At 39.7% G+C, this 18420-nt stretch overlaps 1 protein-coding gene across 1 annotated transcript in view; it reads right to left on the bottom strand.

Annotated features, from left to right (window-relative positions):
• Window positions 1-9787: 9787 nt before the first annotated feature.
• Window positions 9788-18420, bottom strand: part of HAPLN1 (hyaluronan and proteoglycan link protein 1) — a 64166-nt gene continuing 55533 nt past the window's right edge. The window contains exons 4-5 of the mRNA XM_054186192.1: window positions 17732-18034; window positions 9788-10077 (exon numbers count right to left, since the gene is read on the bottom strand). Coding sequence (XP_054042167.1) covers window positions 9788-10077; window positions 17732-18034 — 593 coding nt within the window. The remainder of the gene's footprint in view (window positions 10078-17731; window positions 18035-18420) is intronic.

Below are 18420 nucleotides of genomic sequence, written 5' to 3'. Positions count from 1 at the left end.
GTGTTGCACATCTACTGCTGCATGGGTCTGGAAATACCACTAGGTTGGCTGAGGCTGAGTGGTGTGATGGCTCTCTTTCAGACAGGTTTTTTTTTGTAATTTAGTCCCCAGTGGTAATCAGGCTTTGAAAAAGTTTAGGGTGGAGAAATCCTTACTGCGGCAACTCGTCTTGCTTTAGATGTACTTTAAGAAAAAACAGTGATTCATCTATCTGTGCCCAAAGCAAACACATAGGTTTATATTGGATATTTAATCTTATTATTTTTAGTGATGAAGCTGTCTAAGAGCTTGTCCCTTCAGCATTTGATAGCTGACGTGTTTCTTGCTCTGTTGATGCAGTTACTGTAAGGCAGGTCTGGGGGACTGAGTTTCCCAATTAGACCGAGTTTTGGTGTATCTGTTCCCACGCTGGGCACTCACCTGCCTGGGGCAGGAGAACTCACGTGGAAGTGCCCTGATCCCCATGTGACTCTCCATCCCTAGTTGCTCAGCTGTTATTTTAACATTATAAGGGATAATTAATCTTTTTGAGGCCTAACAGTGTTTTAGAAGTGAAGACAATCCAAATACAAATGTGCATTACTAATTATATTGATGCCCCATATTTCTGAAATTAGTGCTATTAAACGTGTTACTTAAAATTCTGCTAGTCTGCGAGAAATAAAAAAATCCCTCTGAAAAACCTGATTGAATTCCATGTACAGTTAACCTTGCCTGACTGTTTACTGCATTGCTACTGCAGCTTCCGCGTACCTGAAAAAAGTCTTTTTAAAGAATATATCATAGAATTGCCTGAAAATGATCAAGTTCCTTTGTATGGTGGATCACTGAGGAAACTTCGGTGTTGAAAAATGCACTGGAAAAATGAACACCTATTTAAGTAATGTTAATTATGATTGAGAACTATCATAAAGAAACAACATTCTTCTCCTGTAGGGTGTTTCTTTTTTTTTAGGGTTTATGTACAGATTATTTTCCTTTTGCCAGAGAAGATCAAGAATTATACTGCTGTCTTTAGAAATTTTTAAACATAGATACAATCTTTCTGGAAGTATTCAGCCTTGAAGGTCATGCGTTAAAAACTGGAAGGACCGGCTTTCCTGGTGCAATCCTGGATGCACTCCTTTTATGATCATTATCTTTGAGATAATTTGATGTTTGGAAAAGCTGTGGGGATTGAAAACCTTTTCATAGTTCTGGGTTTTCTAGCTGAGGCCATTCTTGTGCTTTAGGACGTCACCTCTTGGTGTAGTAAAGGTGAACACGTTACTATGGAGTGAAGACGCAGAGAAGTGAAAGGAAGGGTTAAAAATATCCCAACTGTCAGTTTTGTGCTGAGTATTGTATTTTTCCGAATTAAATATCCCAGGAAACTCCCTTGAGACAAGCTGATGCAGTAAAGCTCAGCTATACTTGATTGCAGTCGGTAACGGCATAAAATCTTATTTTAACTGGCTTTCCACACAAGCAACACTTGGTGCATGTTAATAATGCTGTGCTGCATTGATAACTAAACAAAGAAATTTGTTGTTAGTTTTCTATAATGAATGGACAGAAACCAGATTACCTGGATCTTTCGGAGCTGATTAGGATATAACGATTTGATGAAAACAGTATGATTGCCCTTTAGTGCTGTCAGACTGGGACACAGTCTGATGAGCTAGAAAGCTACTCTCAAACCTTATTTTTTGCATTGTCATTTTGACAGGCTGCGCACAAACAGTTTTGAAACAGATTTTTGAAACAGATTTTGGAACTGCCTAGCTCTGAGAATGTATCTGGGAGCCGTTTGGTTTGGTGTCCAGCTTGGGAGAGGTCAGGCAAAGCAGGCCGCATCCTTCATTCACCTTCACGTACTTTGAGGTACACCCAGTGTCCAAGGTTGACCCCAACACAGCCACCATATTTCAACCCCGATGCATCCCTGCAGGAGAGAGCTTGCAGAAGGGAGACTGGGTTTCAGAGGACAGCAGTGTGATTGCTTCCCAAACTGTCTGCACTGTTCACCAGTTTTCACAAACACCTCAGCACTGATCGCTACCAGCCACTCCATCCCTTTTACTGGGCATGAAAGACCCAGACCAGCTGTCTCCAGCGACTCAATCAGAACAATGTATACTAAGTTTGTTCATTTTATGAAAATCGGAAGAGAAAATATTATTAATTTCTGTATGCAAAACACTTGTGGGTATAAAGATACGTGTAAAGCCAAAACCCTCCATAAGCCTCACCAATTCTACCAGGACTTGGAGGAGATCTGTATTACAAGCGTGCCATATCCAATACTCCTGGTGGCTAAGAACTAAAACGGTTATGAAATACTATTGGGCTGTTGTTGCTGTGGCCATATGCTGGTAAATAGCACTCCAGGTTGTCCATCTGTGCTACCTCTCCATGGGCAAGCAATTCAGTGCAACAGGAGTGGTTCGGTAGGTTGGAGCAGTTAGTGCTGAGATTCCGGCCTCTGCACAGTGTGAGTTACAGGGCTTTTTTCATCAGAATAGGTTTTAGCTTGGGCCCTGAAATAAAAATCCACACTACAAGTGTGGTTTGAAGATGATCTGAAGGATCGAGGATTGGTTCAGACCCTTACGTCTCCCTTATGGCCAGGACGCATTTGATGTTCACCTCAGTTCGAGCTTCCATTTTATTTTCCTCCAAAGGAAACCTAAATCATACACACCAAAATTACCCTCTAAAACAAGCCGGAGGGCAAGAAGTGGAGATAATCAGAAGATACACTTTAAAACTACATAACTGCCTTCAAATGATTGCACTGATTTTTTTTTAATGTACATGCAGCCATATGTAGCTATGACCTTATCCTGCGTGCACAGCATTTAAACTGTCATCTAGCTGAAGATATCATTGTTATTTTCATTATATTCACAAATTTAGAAACACTTAGCTAGCAGATGTTTAAGTTCAAGGAAGGGCCAAGCAGGGTCAAGTGAGCAGTTTACGAATTTCTTCCACTAGAGACTATTAGTAACATAAATATGAAAGTCAACGTGATAGAAATTGCCTGAGCATGTGGGACACCCTGGTGTGCAAGTGAGCGTGCCTGTCTCTGATGTTCACTCCCAGAACCTTAGTAAATGGGCGTATTGGGGCATTGCACAAGAGATGCTCTGCTAACCCACAAGCAACCAGAGTGAATGCAGAGCTCCCACCAGCTGTGCCATTTGCAAACTCACCCTACCTACAGTGCAAGCACCCTGTCGTGGTATCCCATGGGAATTCCCATCCCTGTTCTCCTTCCTCATCCTGGAGCAAGGTCCATGATGGAGAGAAAGGTGGCATGAAGGCGATCAGCACAGGGCTACACCAGAGCTGGGAGGACCTGGGTCTGCTGGCAAACCTTCAACAGAAGGAAGCAATGTTGCTCTCCAAGACCAGGAACTGTGAAATTACATGCTATTACTATTTGTTTGTTTGTTTGAATACCTCAGTATTCATTATTAAGAAATTACTGTCATCCACTGTACTTAGTTTGTTGGCTCCTTCCTGTGATCCTTTTCCTCTGGTTTTTGTGTCTGTTTTTTTTGTTTTTTTTTTTTTTTTTTTGAGGGGAGTGGTTTGCTTGTTGATTGTATCTTAATTGCTGGTGAAAATAAAAAACTCCAAATCAGGAGTGCTAACAAAGAACTAAACCCTCCAAAAAACCATCCTTGAAAGTCAGGAAAAAAGAATAGTCACTGGTGGGTCATGTTTGGTAACACAGCATGTGGGTTTTTTTCTGGGATTTTGAAGTTTGCCATTGTAAGAAGCAGCCACTGATTCAAAAGCCAGTTCTGCTGAAACAAACACTTCTTAATTTTTCTATCTTGTGTTTGAGCTGGAACTTCAAAATTTTGTAATCTGATCTTTTCCTACATAAAATAAAACAAGAAACTTTCGTCTATCTATTAAAGAAATCACGATAGAATTAAGTAGAAAGCAAACGGCATTATGCATAGAAGTACAGTGAACAGCAGCGTAGGAAGTAAGGAGCTGAAATGCCTTACAATATATCTTTTTAGTACAGGATAAAACCCAAACTGTTCTTATTCAACTAGTATCAAGGCATACCATTTTGGTTTTGTTTGCTGGCCATTAAAAAAATTGAATCCATTAAATACCCACTGGACACATTGGAAAATATGCTAGTGCATAATTCATTAGCTGAGTCCCATGTTAGGGCTGTTGTTATTTGTCAAACAATTGCTTGCCTTCTGGCACATTATTGAAGAAATAGATGGACTTCACATTTTACCTTGCTGTGTCTTTAGAGATTGAGACATTCTCAGCCAAAAAGGGGAAAATACTAGACTCAAAGGACTTCTAATGAGAATTTCCTACTTCCAGTTTGGCTTGACGAAGAAAAAGAAGAAATGCCTTCCAAACTCTTTGTCTATTATTAATCTGGGGATTTTTTGTGTTGATTTTTATTTTTTTTTTGAGGGGTGGGGGGTGCTAAGCAGTGTGTGAGTTTAATTACATATTTAAACTTGTGGCTTAATAATTATTGGGCAAAATATAACAAAGGCAAACTCAGTGTGAAAGATCGAGAACTGAAGTATTGCTTTCTGTTGTCTTTCCTTTTTCTTCTTTCAGGTCACCCATGTTTTAAATGGACCATCCTTATTCACAGCATGGGAAGAGGTGTAATTATTTTTCACTAGTAATTATTAATTATTTTTAATTGGATCACCTTGCCTTAAAATTAAGCCTGTTTGTTAGTTTTGTATTTTTCATTTGAAACCCAGAGAAACCTTGTCTCTTTTAATATAGTAAATCACCTGGCATTGGAATTTTACTGCTCTGCAGCATATTTGTTCAACTTTTGAACTTCTGAAACCTTCTGAGAAAGGGAGAAAATGGCTAACAAATGTGTACGATTGAGGTTCTTAAAACGTTCAAGAAGAGCAGCTGGCTGCTGTTGCTGTTGAACAGAAAGCTGCTGGTATCCTTTGTGAGTAAATGAGAGAAAGAGTAGATAAAATGTCAGCCGACGACTTCATTTACTAAGTCTTTAGGTGAAAATCGAGACATTATTGGTTTTGTGGTAGTTCCACCAAGTCTGACATCCAGTCACTTCCAAACATGAAGTCAGTGTCTCTATTTTGAATAGTGTGATGTCATTCAATGGCAGCTGCTACTATTAATGAAAATCCTAATTATTGAGGGACTGTTTCTACCAGGGGCAGTTTTAATTTTATGCTTAATGTTGTAAAGTGAAAATGTTACTAGTTTTAAAATTGTTTTAACCAAACTGTTAGAAAAAAACTATGTTTGTCTCAATCATGGTAATGGTAATTCAGATTTCCCTTATTCTGAGTGACAAGTTTTCCTAAGCTCCTTTCCATCTATTTTAAAACATGGCCAATATACTGAAAGCTTCTGGAAGATTAGTATTTCTCAACAAAAAGTGGTGCAGTGTCGGTAACTTTCAGGGTTAAGTCTCCAGCACAGATCAATAAGCGAATGCAGAAACAGAGTGATTACAGAAGCTGAAAAGCTGGGCCAGTGCTTTGAATAACTAATTTTTTGCTTGACACTGGAAATCTTTCTTGTTGCGCATTACAAAGAGCAATTATTGTTTGTTGTTAATTTCTAAGGCCATAGTATTGTATAAATAATTTCATAAATTTTCCCATACATGAAACACTGTTCTCCATCCAGTTTCTAGTGATGTGTATGCAGTGTAACATCAACCATCAAAAAAAAAAAAAGCCTTCCTTATTTATGCTTTATTTTATTTTAGAAGATGGCAGAGAACACAAAGAAGAAATTGGTACTTGCATTTCTACTTTCAAAATGCTTCAAAGAAGCATAAAACAAAGGCTTTGGAATACAGTTTTCTTTATTTTCATTGTAAATCATATTCACAGAGTAGTCTTTTTTTTTTTTTCCCCCTTAGTCTTGTAATCACTTTGTTTACTATGGCACAGTAAGTATTTTCATACTTTGATGTATTCCTTTTCTTTTTGTGTTTTCTGAGACAGAAGTAGAAGAATGGCCGTCAATAAGGAGAAATAATCATCTTGAAAACAACATGATTTAATTGTTGTCAATTCATGGGCATTAAAATTCAGATACATTGAGAAATACAAGATAATGACAGAGAACATGAACTGATTCTAATGATAGAATATTCTCTCATGAACAGAAAGTAGCACAGACTTTTATCCAGTTTTTAAGCTGCTTTTTAAAGTTTTTATCCAAGCACCTAGCTAGCGTAGTTGAAAATATGAAAACATCCTGACATTTGACATTATAAAAGGAAATGGAGTCAGTAGCTGTAAAAATAAATATAATTCGTGTCTTTTTGTCTATTTGTGCCCACTTCTCAGGTAATCATATGATTTTTACGGTTTTTATACCTGCTTATATTAGAACTAGTTATTTTTTTCATACAAACATATTTTCATCAAACTATCCAATTAACTGTATCTGTTATAATAATACATAATGTTGCCTATCAATACACAGATCTAAATCTAGCCTGATCCCCAATTAGACTATTGGGCTCTTCATAGGTAACACGACGAATGCAAACTCACATACTGCGACTCCATTACATGAACATACGATTCCTAGCAAGCGATATCTTCAACGCGAACTTACAGGCATAACTGAACGATAAGTTTGGCCATCTGTGATCATACGCCAGCTCGGCGTCTCTCTGGAGACCTCGTTCCTCGTTGCCCCGTGGTCTCTCTGTGCTGCCCAGCTGGGGGCTCGGGGGCTTTCCCCGGAGCTGAGGGATCACCTGGGTGGTGCAGAGCCTGCTCAGCCACCGGCCCGGGCTGTGGGTGACGCAGAAAGCAGGGGTGGGTCGGGGGGACGCTACGGCCGGGCTGTCACAGTGGCAGCCCGGAGATATGGAAGCAGAAGGCAAAAGCTAGCGCAAGCCTGAGATTGCTGTGATTTAGGACCTGACCAGCCATCTCCAGAGCGTTGCAAAGTTGGTGAAAGGCTGAATCCGCCTTTCCCGCAGTGCCTTTGGTCTAGCAGTGAGGGCACTTTTAGCCAGCCCCACGAGTGGGTTGGATGTGTACATTTTTTATGCAGGCAAAATATAATCCCCAGTCCTGCAAAAAAGATGTGTCTGGGTGAAACCCTGTGAAGGGTTTCCCTGGAGAGGTAAAAAAAAAAAAATAAAAAAAAATAAAATTTCATGAGGGTTTCTTCACCTCTGTGCAATAGAAAAACCATGCAGCCTCCTCCAGATCATGCAGATCTTCAGGGAGGATAGAGCCAGCTGCATAAAAGGCTTCCCTCTTTACAGCAACTCTGGATCTAGCTGGGGTAGAAACTGGGATATTCCTTAAAGCTTTTCCCATCCCACAACCTCCCTGTCCAAGCTTCAGAAAAGACTATGAAGCAGTCTGCATCTTTTTTCCATATTTCTGAAGGTTGGATGGGGGAATAACATGTATTCCTCTTAGTCATGGTCCAGTCTCACATACCCCATTCCTTATCCTGTACGGATATTTTTCCATTTCTCTTTCCATTTCCATTTTTCCTCCAAAGGGTTCAGAAAAGGTCCTGAATGCCCTGAGAAAATGTGTGAAATGGACGATGATTCAAAAAATGGCTGTTTGGAAAAGATTACATGGGTTTAGGGGCTTTACCTGTAATAAGTCTCTATTTATCGCTAAGTGATAGAGTTTCGAGAAAATCCAATTCTTAGTGGATTAAAAAAAGGAGGGGGTGGGGTGTTTGGCACCGAGATTGCTTCATCTGTATATTATAAGCAAATATCCACAGTTGATGCAAATATCCCCAGAAGGATGGAAATTTACCTCTGAGCTTGATGGGAACAATCTCCAATAAAATACCTCTTACACTATGGTATTTTTCCACCACATTTTCCTACCATATATTGTTCCTGGTTTGCTCACATAGTTTTAAAACAGGACCACAACCACTCCGAGAAAGAGATTTATTTACTCATGTCCACGGGAAAATAACTACACCAAACCGTTCATGAAAGCATACCACTCGTGTCCTACTTGGATAAATACCACTATATCTCGTTTAGATATGGAAACAATGGGAAGCTATAAAACTTTGCATAATACAAATATTGGTCCTCTGAAATCTTCATAGTCAGCAAGCGTAGAGTAGGAAAAAGAGTTCTCCATTTTTAAGTGGTAGAACCAATACTGGATAGATAATGTCAAAACTGCCTAAGAGATTACTCAAGACCAAGATACATTTAATCAGCGGCCTCTCGGTTTTTTGGATATCCAGCTTGAGACACCATAAGTGGAGTAAATTTTCAGAAAGCATTGAGCACCCACTCTCTGAAAAACTGGTTGCATTAAGGTATCTGACGATGAGCACCAAGAATTGCTGCATCCAAAATAAGTTTGCATCAGAAATCCAAATTCCCTCAAATTGGTATTTAGGGAGGACCTAGTGCTTTAGGCAGCTCTGAAAATCCTAGGCACCATGCACAGTGCGTTTATCTCTGACACTGGCAGATATAGGTAAACATCTTCCACCTAGACCACTGCAGATTTAGTGAAAAGAAGTATTTCAATACTTTTTTTTTTTTTTCTGTTAACTCTAAGGAGGATTAACTAAATAATTCAGGGCTAGTTATACTAATTTTTTCATTGATAGTTTAAAAAACAGATGTACTTTTTAGATACAAATGAGATGTAAGGAAATAAGTGTTTTTTTCTCTTCTAAACCTTAATAGCTGGTTTCAGATTTTATTTAATAATCTTGTTCTAAGACTTCATAATTTTAATGGATTTTTTCTAATTTTTATTTCTTGTGATGTGTAAATAGGTAAGAAATATTAAATATTGTAATGTTCTTTTGTTAAGACAATAACATTTCAAAGGCTAATGTAAAATCAAGCTGCTAAAGTTTACAATTTCTCTGTCCAGCAGTTAATTTATACAACTGCCCTGAGTAGATGCTATATGCTGCTTAGCAAATGGCCTTAAGAGTTTAAAAATAACTCAGTAAAGCTACTCAAAGGTAATACAACATTTCTCAGGCATCTTTAATTGGAGTTAAGAAGAAAACAGGATTTCCTCATTAGTTAATTGTTCACCCCTCCATCAATGATTTATACACAACAAAACCACAATTGAAATGTTCAGGAGAACTAATTGTGCTTGTTCCTATGCATGGGACCATGAGCTTATTTTTCTGAAAGGCGAGATTTTAAATTGTAAAACTAGTCCTATTTTTGTGGACTGTTTTAGCTGCTGTTAATTTACTCTGTGTTGTTCCCATGTGAAACCAGAGAAAACAGTTATTTTCTAACCTACGTTGTTGCGAGGTTTTTTTGCAAAACCTCACTGATCCCCTTTAACAAAAAGATTATCTTATTTCAAAATTCCTGATATAATCAATTTGCAGTGTTTTTCAAACTGATACAAATATGTAAAATTTGTGCTTTTAAAAGCTTCTGCTTTGAGTAGCCTTACATTCCATAATTGTGCCCTAGCAATTATCAAGCTCTATTGCATGCCCCATTCATGAAAAGTATATTTTGTTGGGATGACGTAGCTTAAAGAATTTGGCTCTAAAACTTCCTTACCTAGAGCTTCCATTAAATTATATTAATTTAAAATAACTATGGAATGATACTTTTACAAAAAATATTAAAACAAAAAAAAAAAACCCCACAAATTAATGGGTTGGGTTTATGAAAAATGACTCTTTACAGTAAGTAAAAAAGGTTTATCACAGTTTTGGTAACTTGCATGAGTTCATATCGAAAAGAAATCTTTCACATGTTCTTAATGAATTTAAAACTTTTGTGCTCTAGGTAATTTCAGTTGTATGCTCTGAAACAGTAGACGCCGTACAGCTTGTGCTTTTTATCGGGGAAGCCTACAAAGCGAACCGCTGCTTCGTTAGGACTGCAGCGTTTCCTTGGCCGGGAGATTGGGTAGCGGACACTGCCGTCAGCCAGCCAGCCGGCGTCGCAGCGGTCATACCCCAGCAGCTTCCAGGCGGCAAATATCTGGCCAACTTTGGCGATCTGAGCTCCATCTTTCAAGCACGCCTGAACGGCTTCGTCGTAGGTCAGCTTGGTCGGGTGAATTAGGTAGTAAAAACGACCTAGTAAGAGGAAGAAGGAAAAACGGTCATTAGTGACATGATTAAGATGATGTGGTATCATAAAGGTGGTTTGAGGAGAAATGGGGATGTTCCACTGCAGAATCATAGAATCGCCTAGATTGGAAGGGACCTTTCAGATCGTCTAGTCCAACCATCAATGTAACTCTGACAAACGCCATCCCCCATCACTAACCCATGTCCCTCAGCACCACATCTACCTGTCTTTTAAATACCTCCAGGGATGGTGACTCCACCACTTCCCTGGGCAGCCTGTTGAAACATATCAAAGAGTGGATGATTTGGGACTGTGCAATTTGTACATTGTGCTGTTGAAAATATCTGTTACCTGTATTGTGAGTTGATAAACACCAGGAGTAAAAAAAAAAAAAAAAAAAAAGACGAATCAAGAAAACAGACTATTTGAACAAAACCGTTTGAACAAAACTGTGATTCTGTGATTCTCTGAACAAAACCAAGTAGCACTATATTTATTTCTGCTAACTTATCTTGGCATGGCTTCCCCACCCTCACTTGCTTTTAGAGGTAACTGAACTGTTGCAATACATGTTCATCCCAAGAGGCTGAAAAATGGGAAGAAAATGGTGGTGGGAGAGGGATGATGGAAGACACCCTGGGATTTGGAGAGGGCACCTGTTCTGCATCTGGCCTTATAGTGCCAGATGCATTTACCAATAAAGTGCCAATGACAATCCAGTCAAATATCTGAGGAACGCCATAGATTTCAGGCAAAGCAGATCTTATGCAGCTGTCAGAGAAGGGGAATCAGTTAAACACCCAAAACAGTGCATTTCTACATTACGGTCCCAGCATTAGCTTAAAGCCCTTATAAGATTAGCTCTCAGAGCATGGCATAGCAAGATCCAGCCTTTGATAGCATTGGGGTGAGGGTGGCTGGAGGCAACACATGCAGTTTGACTCTCTGACAAGGCGGTGACCTTGTTTCTGATTAAGTTCAAGCACAATTTATTTATTTATTTATTTTCTGTAAGAAAGCTGAGATATTGCACAGCTTCTCAGAAGCAGAGCTTGAGCCTGTGGCAGATCAAAACCATGCCTGTCGTAAGTCTTCATTAGCAGTGTCGAAACCACACGCGGCAGTTCTGCAGCTCTGTTTCTCTTTAGGCATCAAAGGGTACATCCTCACCATGAGACGGCATTGAACTGATAGTGCTTGCTAAGAAAATTGTGCCCCATCTCAAGGTAATGAAAACATATGCCAGCACGTAAAGCTCAAAAAGGAAGTCCCCACTACTAATCCATACGCAGCAATAATACTAACAGTAATTTCATTTATCAAGGCAATATAAATTCATTGTAAGCCTTTCATTCATTATACTTAGGGTTATTTATCATGACTGATTTGACAATTAACCAACTGTGAGGTAGAAATGGATCGCAGAGGAATAGTGTTTATTTGAAGGAATAATAATTTCCAAATAAATTCACAGGTCTTCAATCTGACTGTCCTGTAACAGGCAAGTTAGCTGAAAAAAAAAAAGGAATTTATTCATGTGGGGATCTTCTAACTCCAGAGCACACCGTTTACTTCTTAGTTAAGAATATACTCCAGAATAATATACTCATAAAAAATAGGCAAATATATAAACAGAATTCTGCTCAGTTTCAAATTACTTTCTTGGTGAAGAAAAAGTGGTGAGCAAGATGAAGAGTTACGTCAGCTCCAGATCCCTGCAAAAAGCACATAGCTTTTTTCCAAGTGAAGAAATGCCAGGTCTGATGACAATATAAAGATAATTGAATTAACTTTGTGTAAAGGTTGGAAATTTTATAGCATGAAAAGAACATTAAAAAAAAAAAGAAGGCATTTGTATTGTAGCTATGGTGGGTAAGAAACCCTTAAAAAAATTAATTGCTGTCAGAGACAATATCTACAGTATTTCCACAGAAAACTGTTGAGAGTAGATAATCTACCCCTTTGTAAAATGCTTGCTTAACTCCATTTCAGCAAGTTGAGAGCATTTACAAGGTGTTGCTAAAGAGAATGTTTATTAAGTGGAAACCTGTTCCTACTATGTTATTAAGAGGTTTCCCCAAAGCAAACAGGATTTTAGACTTAGGGGAACAGGGATTTAGACTGATAGCATTAAACTTCACCTAGCTTATTAGTTGCTCTTCAAACCATATGTCAATGGAATGTAATTTCCTAGGGATTTGCAGTAAGGTCAGGCTTTTGACATATGACATCAATAATAAAAACTCCTATACTCCGTCCCTTCCTTAAATAGGAGAACTTTAATGGTAAACCCCACAGGGGTGCAATGTGTATCCAGAATGTCTGATTAAATTAAATTCTGTTAATAAATTCAGTACAGATTTTCTGGTTTTCCCCTGCTAATAAGTTAGAAGGGTTCCTAACTAACTGTTCAATCATAGTATTTATTAATTGATGTGGAAGGAGCGGGAGGCATTAACTGTCTGTCTTTCATTAATATCTGGTAGTTGGGTCACTCCTAGAGAGGATGAGTGTGCTTGATTTGACTTCTCACATTCAAATCGTGGGGCAGAGGGTTTATGCAAACCTAATCAAACCCCATCTATAATAGCTATTTTAACCTTCTGCATGTAACAGAACAGCTTAAAGAGGAAAACGTGAGCACTTGACCTAAATATCCTCCACCCTTGTGACTGTGGGAGTTTGAGGGGTGCATCTTCCTTGGAGATTTTTCCAAGCTCAGCGCTAAATTGGGAGATCTGAGAGTAAATTTTTTATATTGCAGCTGGGTGTACTAGATAGTGGGCCATTGTCTTCACAGGCACGGGAAGGCAGTCCCCACCCCATTTTCTGCATGAAAGTGTTAATGCAGTGCCTTTGAAAGAGAATCATAGAATCAATGTGTGGGGTTGGAAGGGACCTTTAAAGGCCATCTAGTCCAACTCCCCTGCAGGGGACATCTTCAACCAGATCAGGTTGCTCAGAGTCCCATCCAGCCTGGCCTTGAATGTCTCCAGGGATGGGGCCTCCACCACTTCTCTGGGCAACCTGGGCCAGTGTCTCACCAAACTCATTGTAAAGAACTTCTTCCTAATGTCTAAGAGGGTTCTTGGTGGCGTGCTTAGAAAGGATACCTCCACGTGCAGCCAGCCATCAAGTATCTAAGCACTTGGGTCAGCTCTAAGATTACTCCTGACAGCTAATCGTTTTGCAGGGGCAGCCTCTTGCTCAGCCTGGTGTCTTCCATGCTGTGCAGGACCAGCTGAGCAGCAAGCTCTGCTTGGTAGGTGGCAGCACATAGGAAGAACTGCTGGTGCAGGACTGCCTTTGCAGACCACCATTGATGTGTATGCCGAAGAACTGATGGCCACAGAAATCAGTGAAGTTGTTCTACTGTGTAAAGCGCAAACTGCTCTAATTTGTGGTTTCATACATCCATAAAAGGCACTCTCAGCAGCCAGCAGGGTGTATCTGTCGCTTGCACAACATGTAGACCCTGTCATCTGCTCAGCAGACTTGGTTCAGTATATCTTATAGTATCTCAACCTCTCTGGTTGAGAGAGGCCATTGCTCATCAAAATTGAAGAACATGTTAAAAATTTGTGACGTGGGAACAATTTTTAAAAATCCTCTTCCAGCACCCCCCACCCCACCCCCAATATCAGCAGTGGATCTGATGACTCAGAAGCGACCAATTCTAAGAAAGGTTACGAAATTTTCTTTTGAGGAGGTTTGTTTCTCTTTCTGGAACAATGGCTACATGTTCCCAGCCATAAAATATTCTGAAATGGTCAAATGAGTCCGCATGCTTTATTGCCTTTCTATACCTTTTTCCCATTTAAATGGTGGAGGTGATTAGCTTATCACATGTGTTACTGCAATGAACACATGGCTGACAGCTACGCTATTGACACGATCCCTAAGACTTATTTCTTTGTATTTTTAACTTTATTAACATGAGATTTTTATGTGATTCTGCTAGAGCTGATAACAAATCAATTATGCAGTGGTTCTGTGTGCAAAGTATATGACAATGTTAATGAGCAGAAAGTGTGATACAAGCTCTACTTATACTTTTTTCTTTGAAAATGCATAATTATAAAGGAGATGATAGATATGTTTCTATTTATCTCACTTAACACTTTTCAGTGCTAAACATTCCCATGTTTTTTTCTTCAGGAATATCACTTCAGAAACCATTCGGTTCTCCTCCAGAAAGCCTTTGAAATTAAGCAAAGAATAACCACTCAGCTACACCATCATATGTTCTGTGTCCCCTGCCTTTTGGGTGCTCTGTGGAAGACTGCAACAAAAGGATTTAGGTGCACTTATTCCCCTGAACTGGTGTGAAGAAGGACAAATTGGCCTTCTAGAGGGAATGTATGGAAGAGGAGCATCCCCATTCCTTTGGTCAGGGATGGGAGAGAAATTGGGGTGGTCTGCAGCCCCTGAAAACCTTTGGATCATGGCAGGTTGTCCCATCACGTGGGGCAGGAACATTTAGCTTTTCTGAAGAGCACATGGACTAAAATGGCTTCTACTGTGAAGGAAAAGTGGAGAAGAAATGAGCCGAGCCCTCAGAGATCAGGAAATTCCAACATGGAATTTCCAATTTAAATTAGATACTTCCCACTTGTGCATACTTATTTTCAATAGTCTTTATCAACATGAGTAATGTAAAAGCAGGTTGGGAAACATGTTGCCATTCAATAGTTATCTCGATGGAGGCAAAAACATTATGTTATTTCACAATATTTTGATGGATTTAATGGATAGCACTATGCTAATGTTACTCTTTGCATTGTTTGATGAAACACAACACTAGATATTCTTATAAACCAGTAAATTGCTGGTACTACTGTTTACAAAATTTGTGAAACATTGTCAGGTTTTTGGCTTTGCCTGCACTGACACAAAACAAGAACAGTTCTTTGAACCAGCAGAATGAATTGAGCATGAAGTAGTTATGCAGGGAGAACAAAATGTTCAACTGTTGCGCTTATACTTGTCTAAGACAAGACATTGCAGAGAGTAATCTCATAAAGTAATAAGATTATTTTATGTTGCATTGCAGACAAACTTTGCTAAAACAATTTCCCTGTGCATGAATTCAGGTAGAATTCTTCACTAATGGTGAAAAAGCTCTTTTACCAGTATTTTTTGGTGTATTCAGCTCATCACAGATGGGATCCAACTGTTTAGGAGTGAAAACACTGAACCTGGATTCGAACTCACTGCATTAATGACTATATTTTCATTTTTCACCTTAATGGCTGAATGTAATTTTGCTGGTTTGTACCTTTCTTCTCCAAGTTTTGCATGTATTTTAGACAAAGACTTTTTAGCTTTGACTGGTGAACTATTTAAAATGGAACCATTTTTTTTTTTTTTTTTTTTTATGATCCGTGAGATCATAATGTATTTGGGCTATTCCTTTGCCTAAAAAGAACCCACTTAGCAGAAATCTAAACCTCACTCACCCTCTTTCTTCATAGCAGCTCCCACAACTGACACGCTTTGAGATTTTTTTATTTATTTTTTTTTTTTAAGCTCGCCTTATATTCCCCTGATCGTGGGGCTGTTGGCTTTTTTCCAGCTCCCCGACACAAAGCTGAAGGCTTCTCTGTTTCATGCAGTCAGGAGACTCCAGCAGTCACTGCCACCGCTGGAAACGCGCGGTGTCCTAACCACTTCTCATTTTCCTTGGCTGTTCCTGAGCTGAGAGAATCAATATTGGGTGTTGCAGAAATAGCTCTTTGCCCGTAGCTACCACCTTTGGCAATTGTAACCTGGTGGCAAAATGAGTTATTGTAAGCTTTTCCCTTTACAGTGAGAAAGCTAACATATGCTGTTAAGCACACATAAGCTATCTATCTGAAGTGTTGAGCTGAAAATAGGAAGTTGGCGTTTTGGGAGAGCGAGTGGGTTTATTATGGATGTTAAGGTAAGCTTGGGACATGAATAGTGGAGAACATCGCAGGGACGTGTGAGGATAACGTAACCTGGTGAGCTTCTGGTTAAGGAAATGGACGCTGAGAAACGCAGAAGTCTGGATTTTCTGCTGACACCTTGGGAGCCCAACATGGCACCGAGTTGCAGAGAACTAGAAAAGATGGTGCTCAGCTCTTGGTATCATCCTATTGCTGTGTAGTATTCTGTCTTGCAGGTCAGTTTAACAGACCACCCAAGGATAAGACTTATTTTAGTATCCTGTCTTGGATTTTTTTGGTACCTGTACACCATATCCTCACCTTACCTCGTTCCTCTTTCTCCCTCTTTCACTCTCTTGCTGTATCAATGCACAGACGATATTTATCTGTCAGTACCTTTTTTTTTTTTTGGTCAGAAATGATTTTTCTCTTTCCGTAAGAGATACTGTCTAGCTGCTAGTGTGGAAAAGGGTGCTGATTAGCGAACAGTAGTCACAAACATTTACTCTACAAGCAATATAAATAGTGCAGCTATCACATTTTAATTCTTTATCCTTGCATGTTTTATTCCTTGGTGCTATTTCTATAGTGCAGGGTTAAATCTGCATATATGAGATGAGATCATATAGGATTTTGCCTTGGATAAATGAAGCAAGAAAAAAAATGAGCCAGCGTTTGACAGAATGATGCTGCATGATAAAATTCAGCTAAACGTTTGTTTCAGACCGCATCCAGCCTAATTCAATATTGTTGGTTTGAGGATTTGTGGGGGGTTTTTTGAGAGGGTGGAGCAGACTTAGCACCAGAGCATATCTTCTGAGAGCAAGCCTTATGTTTATTTTTTGGTGTGCTGTGGGACAAAAATGCTTCATTGTGGATAAGCAATCTGTGCATAAACACAAAAGGCCATGCTCCTTGTTCTGGGTGGGCTGCAAGCCAAACATCTACAAAGCTGTGTAGGAATAATTCGCAAGTGTGATGCTGCAGGGGATTGTAGACTCCTTTCGCACATGTTCACTTGCAGCGTTCCCCTCATTCACAGCCACGCTATCTAAATCTTTTTCAGCCACTAGATTAAACGTGAAATGATAGCAAGCTAACATCAAGTCATTCCATACCTAAAGTAGCATCTACTAATAGCAAAAAAGCTTTCAGTCGCTGAAATAAGGTTTAGAGCAGACCAAGCTCAGAGCAAACGTGAACAGGGTTTTTGCAGTGTACGAAGATTAGGAGTCTAAATTATTAGGCATAAAAGCTAGAAATAGCTTTGCTGATAAGGAAGTATTAGTCATATTAGAGCCGGTACATGAGCAGGAACTGCTTTGACAGCAGCATAGATGTAGTGATGATCAGAATTTTGTTTTGATGATACATTTAAGTTGTAAAACATTGTAATTACAATTGAATTCAACAGGAAAGCTCTATTAATGAATTGCAGGTTTCCCCATCACTTTAACTGAAATAAACTGGGCATATATCAACATTAAAAGAGTACATATAAATTTTAACGGGGTGAAAGCAGAGGTATTAGAAACTCCTGCCAATACAAATTCTGAGTTGTAAAAAGGATCTACGTGAACATGTGGCAAAGACAAATTTACTCTGTGCATGTGTCCTTGTAAATTCAACAATAACATTTTCCAAGCCTAACATAAGCTTTGACAAATCAAATATCGCTTGCTGCCATTGGAATTTCTTTCCCAAGCACAGAAACAGTCGTTTACAAGGTAGGGGTGAAGAAGGCTCTTACCATTGAAGTTTGAAGTAAAGCAGAAAACGTCGTATCGGCTTTTATCTTTATCCCAGAACCCGTAATTCCTGACGCCAGGCACTGTGTTCTTCCCGCCGCAGGGCTCCCGGGGCTTGGTGATGGGGTACTGCACGGAGCCGTCACTGAGCCAGCCGGCGTTACACCAGTCCAGCCCCGACCTCCAGGCATCGTAGAGCTGGTCAAAGGAGGCGATAACAGAGTCTTGGTCCAGACATGCTTGCTGAGCCTCGTGGAAGTTCAAGTTGTAACGACCCAGCCGTGGAGAGTAAGGGAATACGACACCTGAAGTGGTAGAAAGAGGGTGAGTTACGGGACACCAAAAGTGCAGAAGAAAGAGAAACAGCATTTAGAGTCACCAGAAGGAGAAATGAAGGTTAACGCCATGATGTGTGTCAGACTGTTGCTTTATTTCTGGGGAAAAATGCTCTGTTGGCACACCAGCCATTAGGTTTGGAAGGGGGTAGGGCTGCTGCCTTACCTCGCCAGCTCCTCTCCCTGTAACCTCATCCCTTTCCCAAGGGAACCGTGCCAGGTCCGCACGTTGCTCCCATCTGCAGCTTTGCTGTCCCCACTGTGCTCTCACCCTCGTGCACTCTCAGAGCGCCTAAAGATGAGCAGAGCTGGCAGAAATTTTGCAACTGCACGTTTTTCATTAGAAAATTCCAGTT

This window comes from Rissa tridactyla, chromosome Z (genome assembly GCF_028500815.1).
Source record: "Rissa tridactyla isolate bRisTri1 chromosome Z, bRisTri1.patW.cur.20221130, whole genome shotgun sequence".
NCBI classification, from domain to species: domain Eukaryota; kingdom Metazoa; phylum Chordata; class Aves; order Charadriiformes; family Laridae; genus Rissa; species Rissa tridactyla.
The sequence above is the reverse complement of the archived record's forward strand: the minus strand, read 5'-3'. Positions and strand labels throughout refer to the sequence as shown.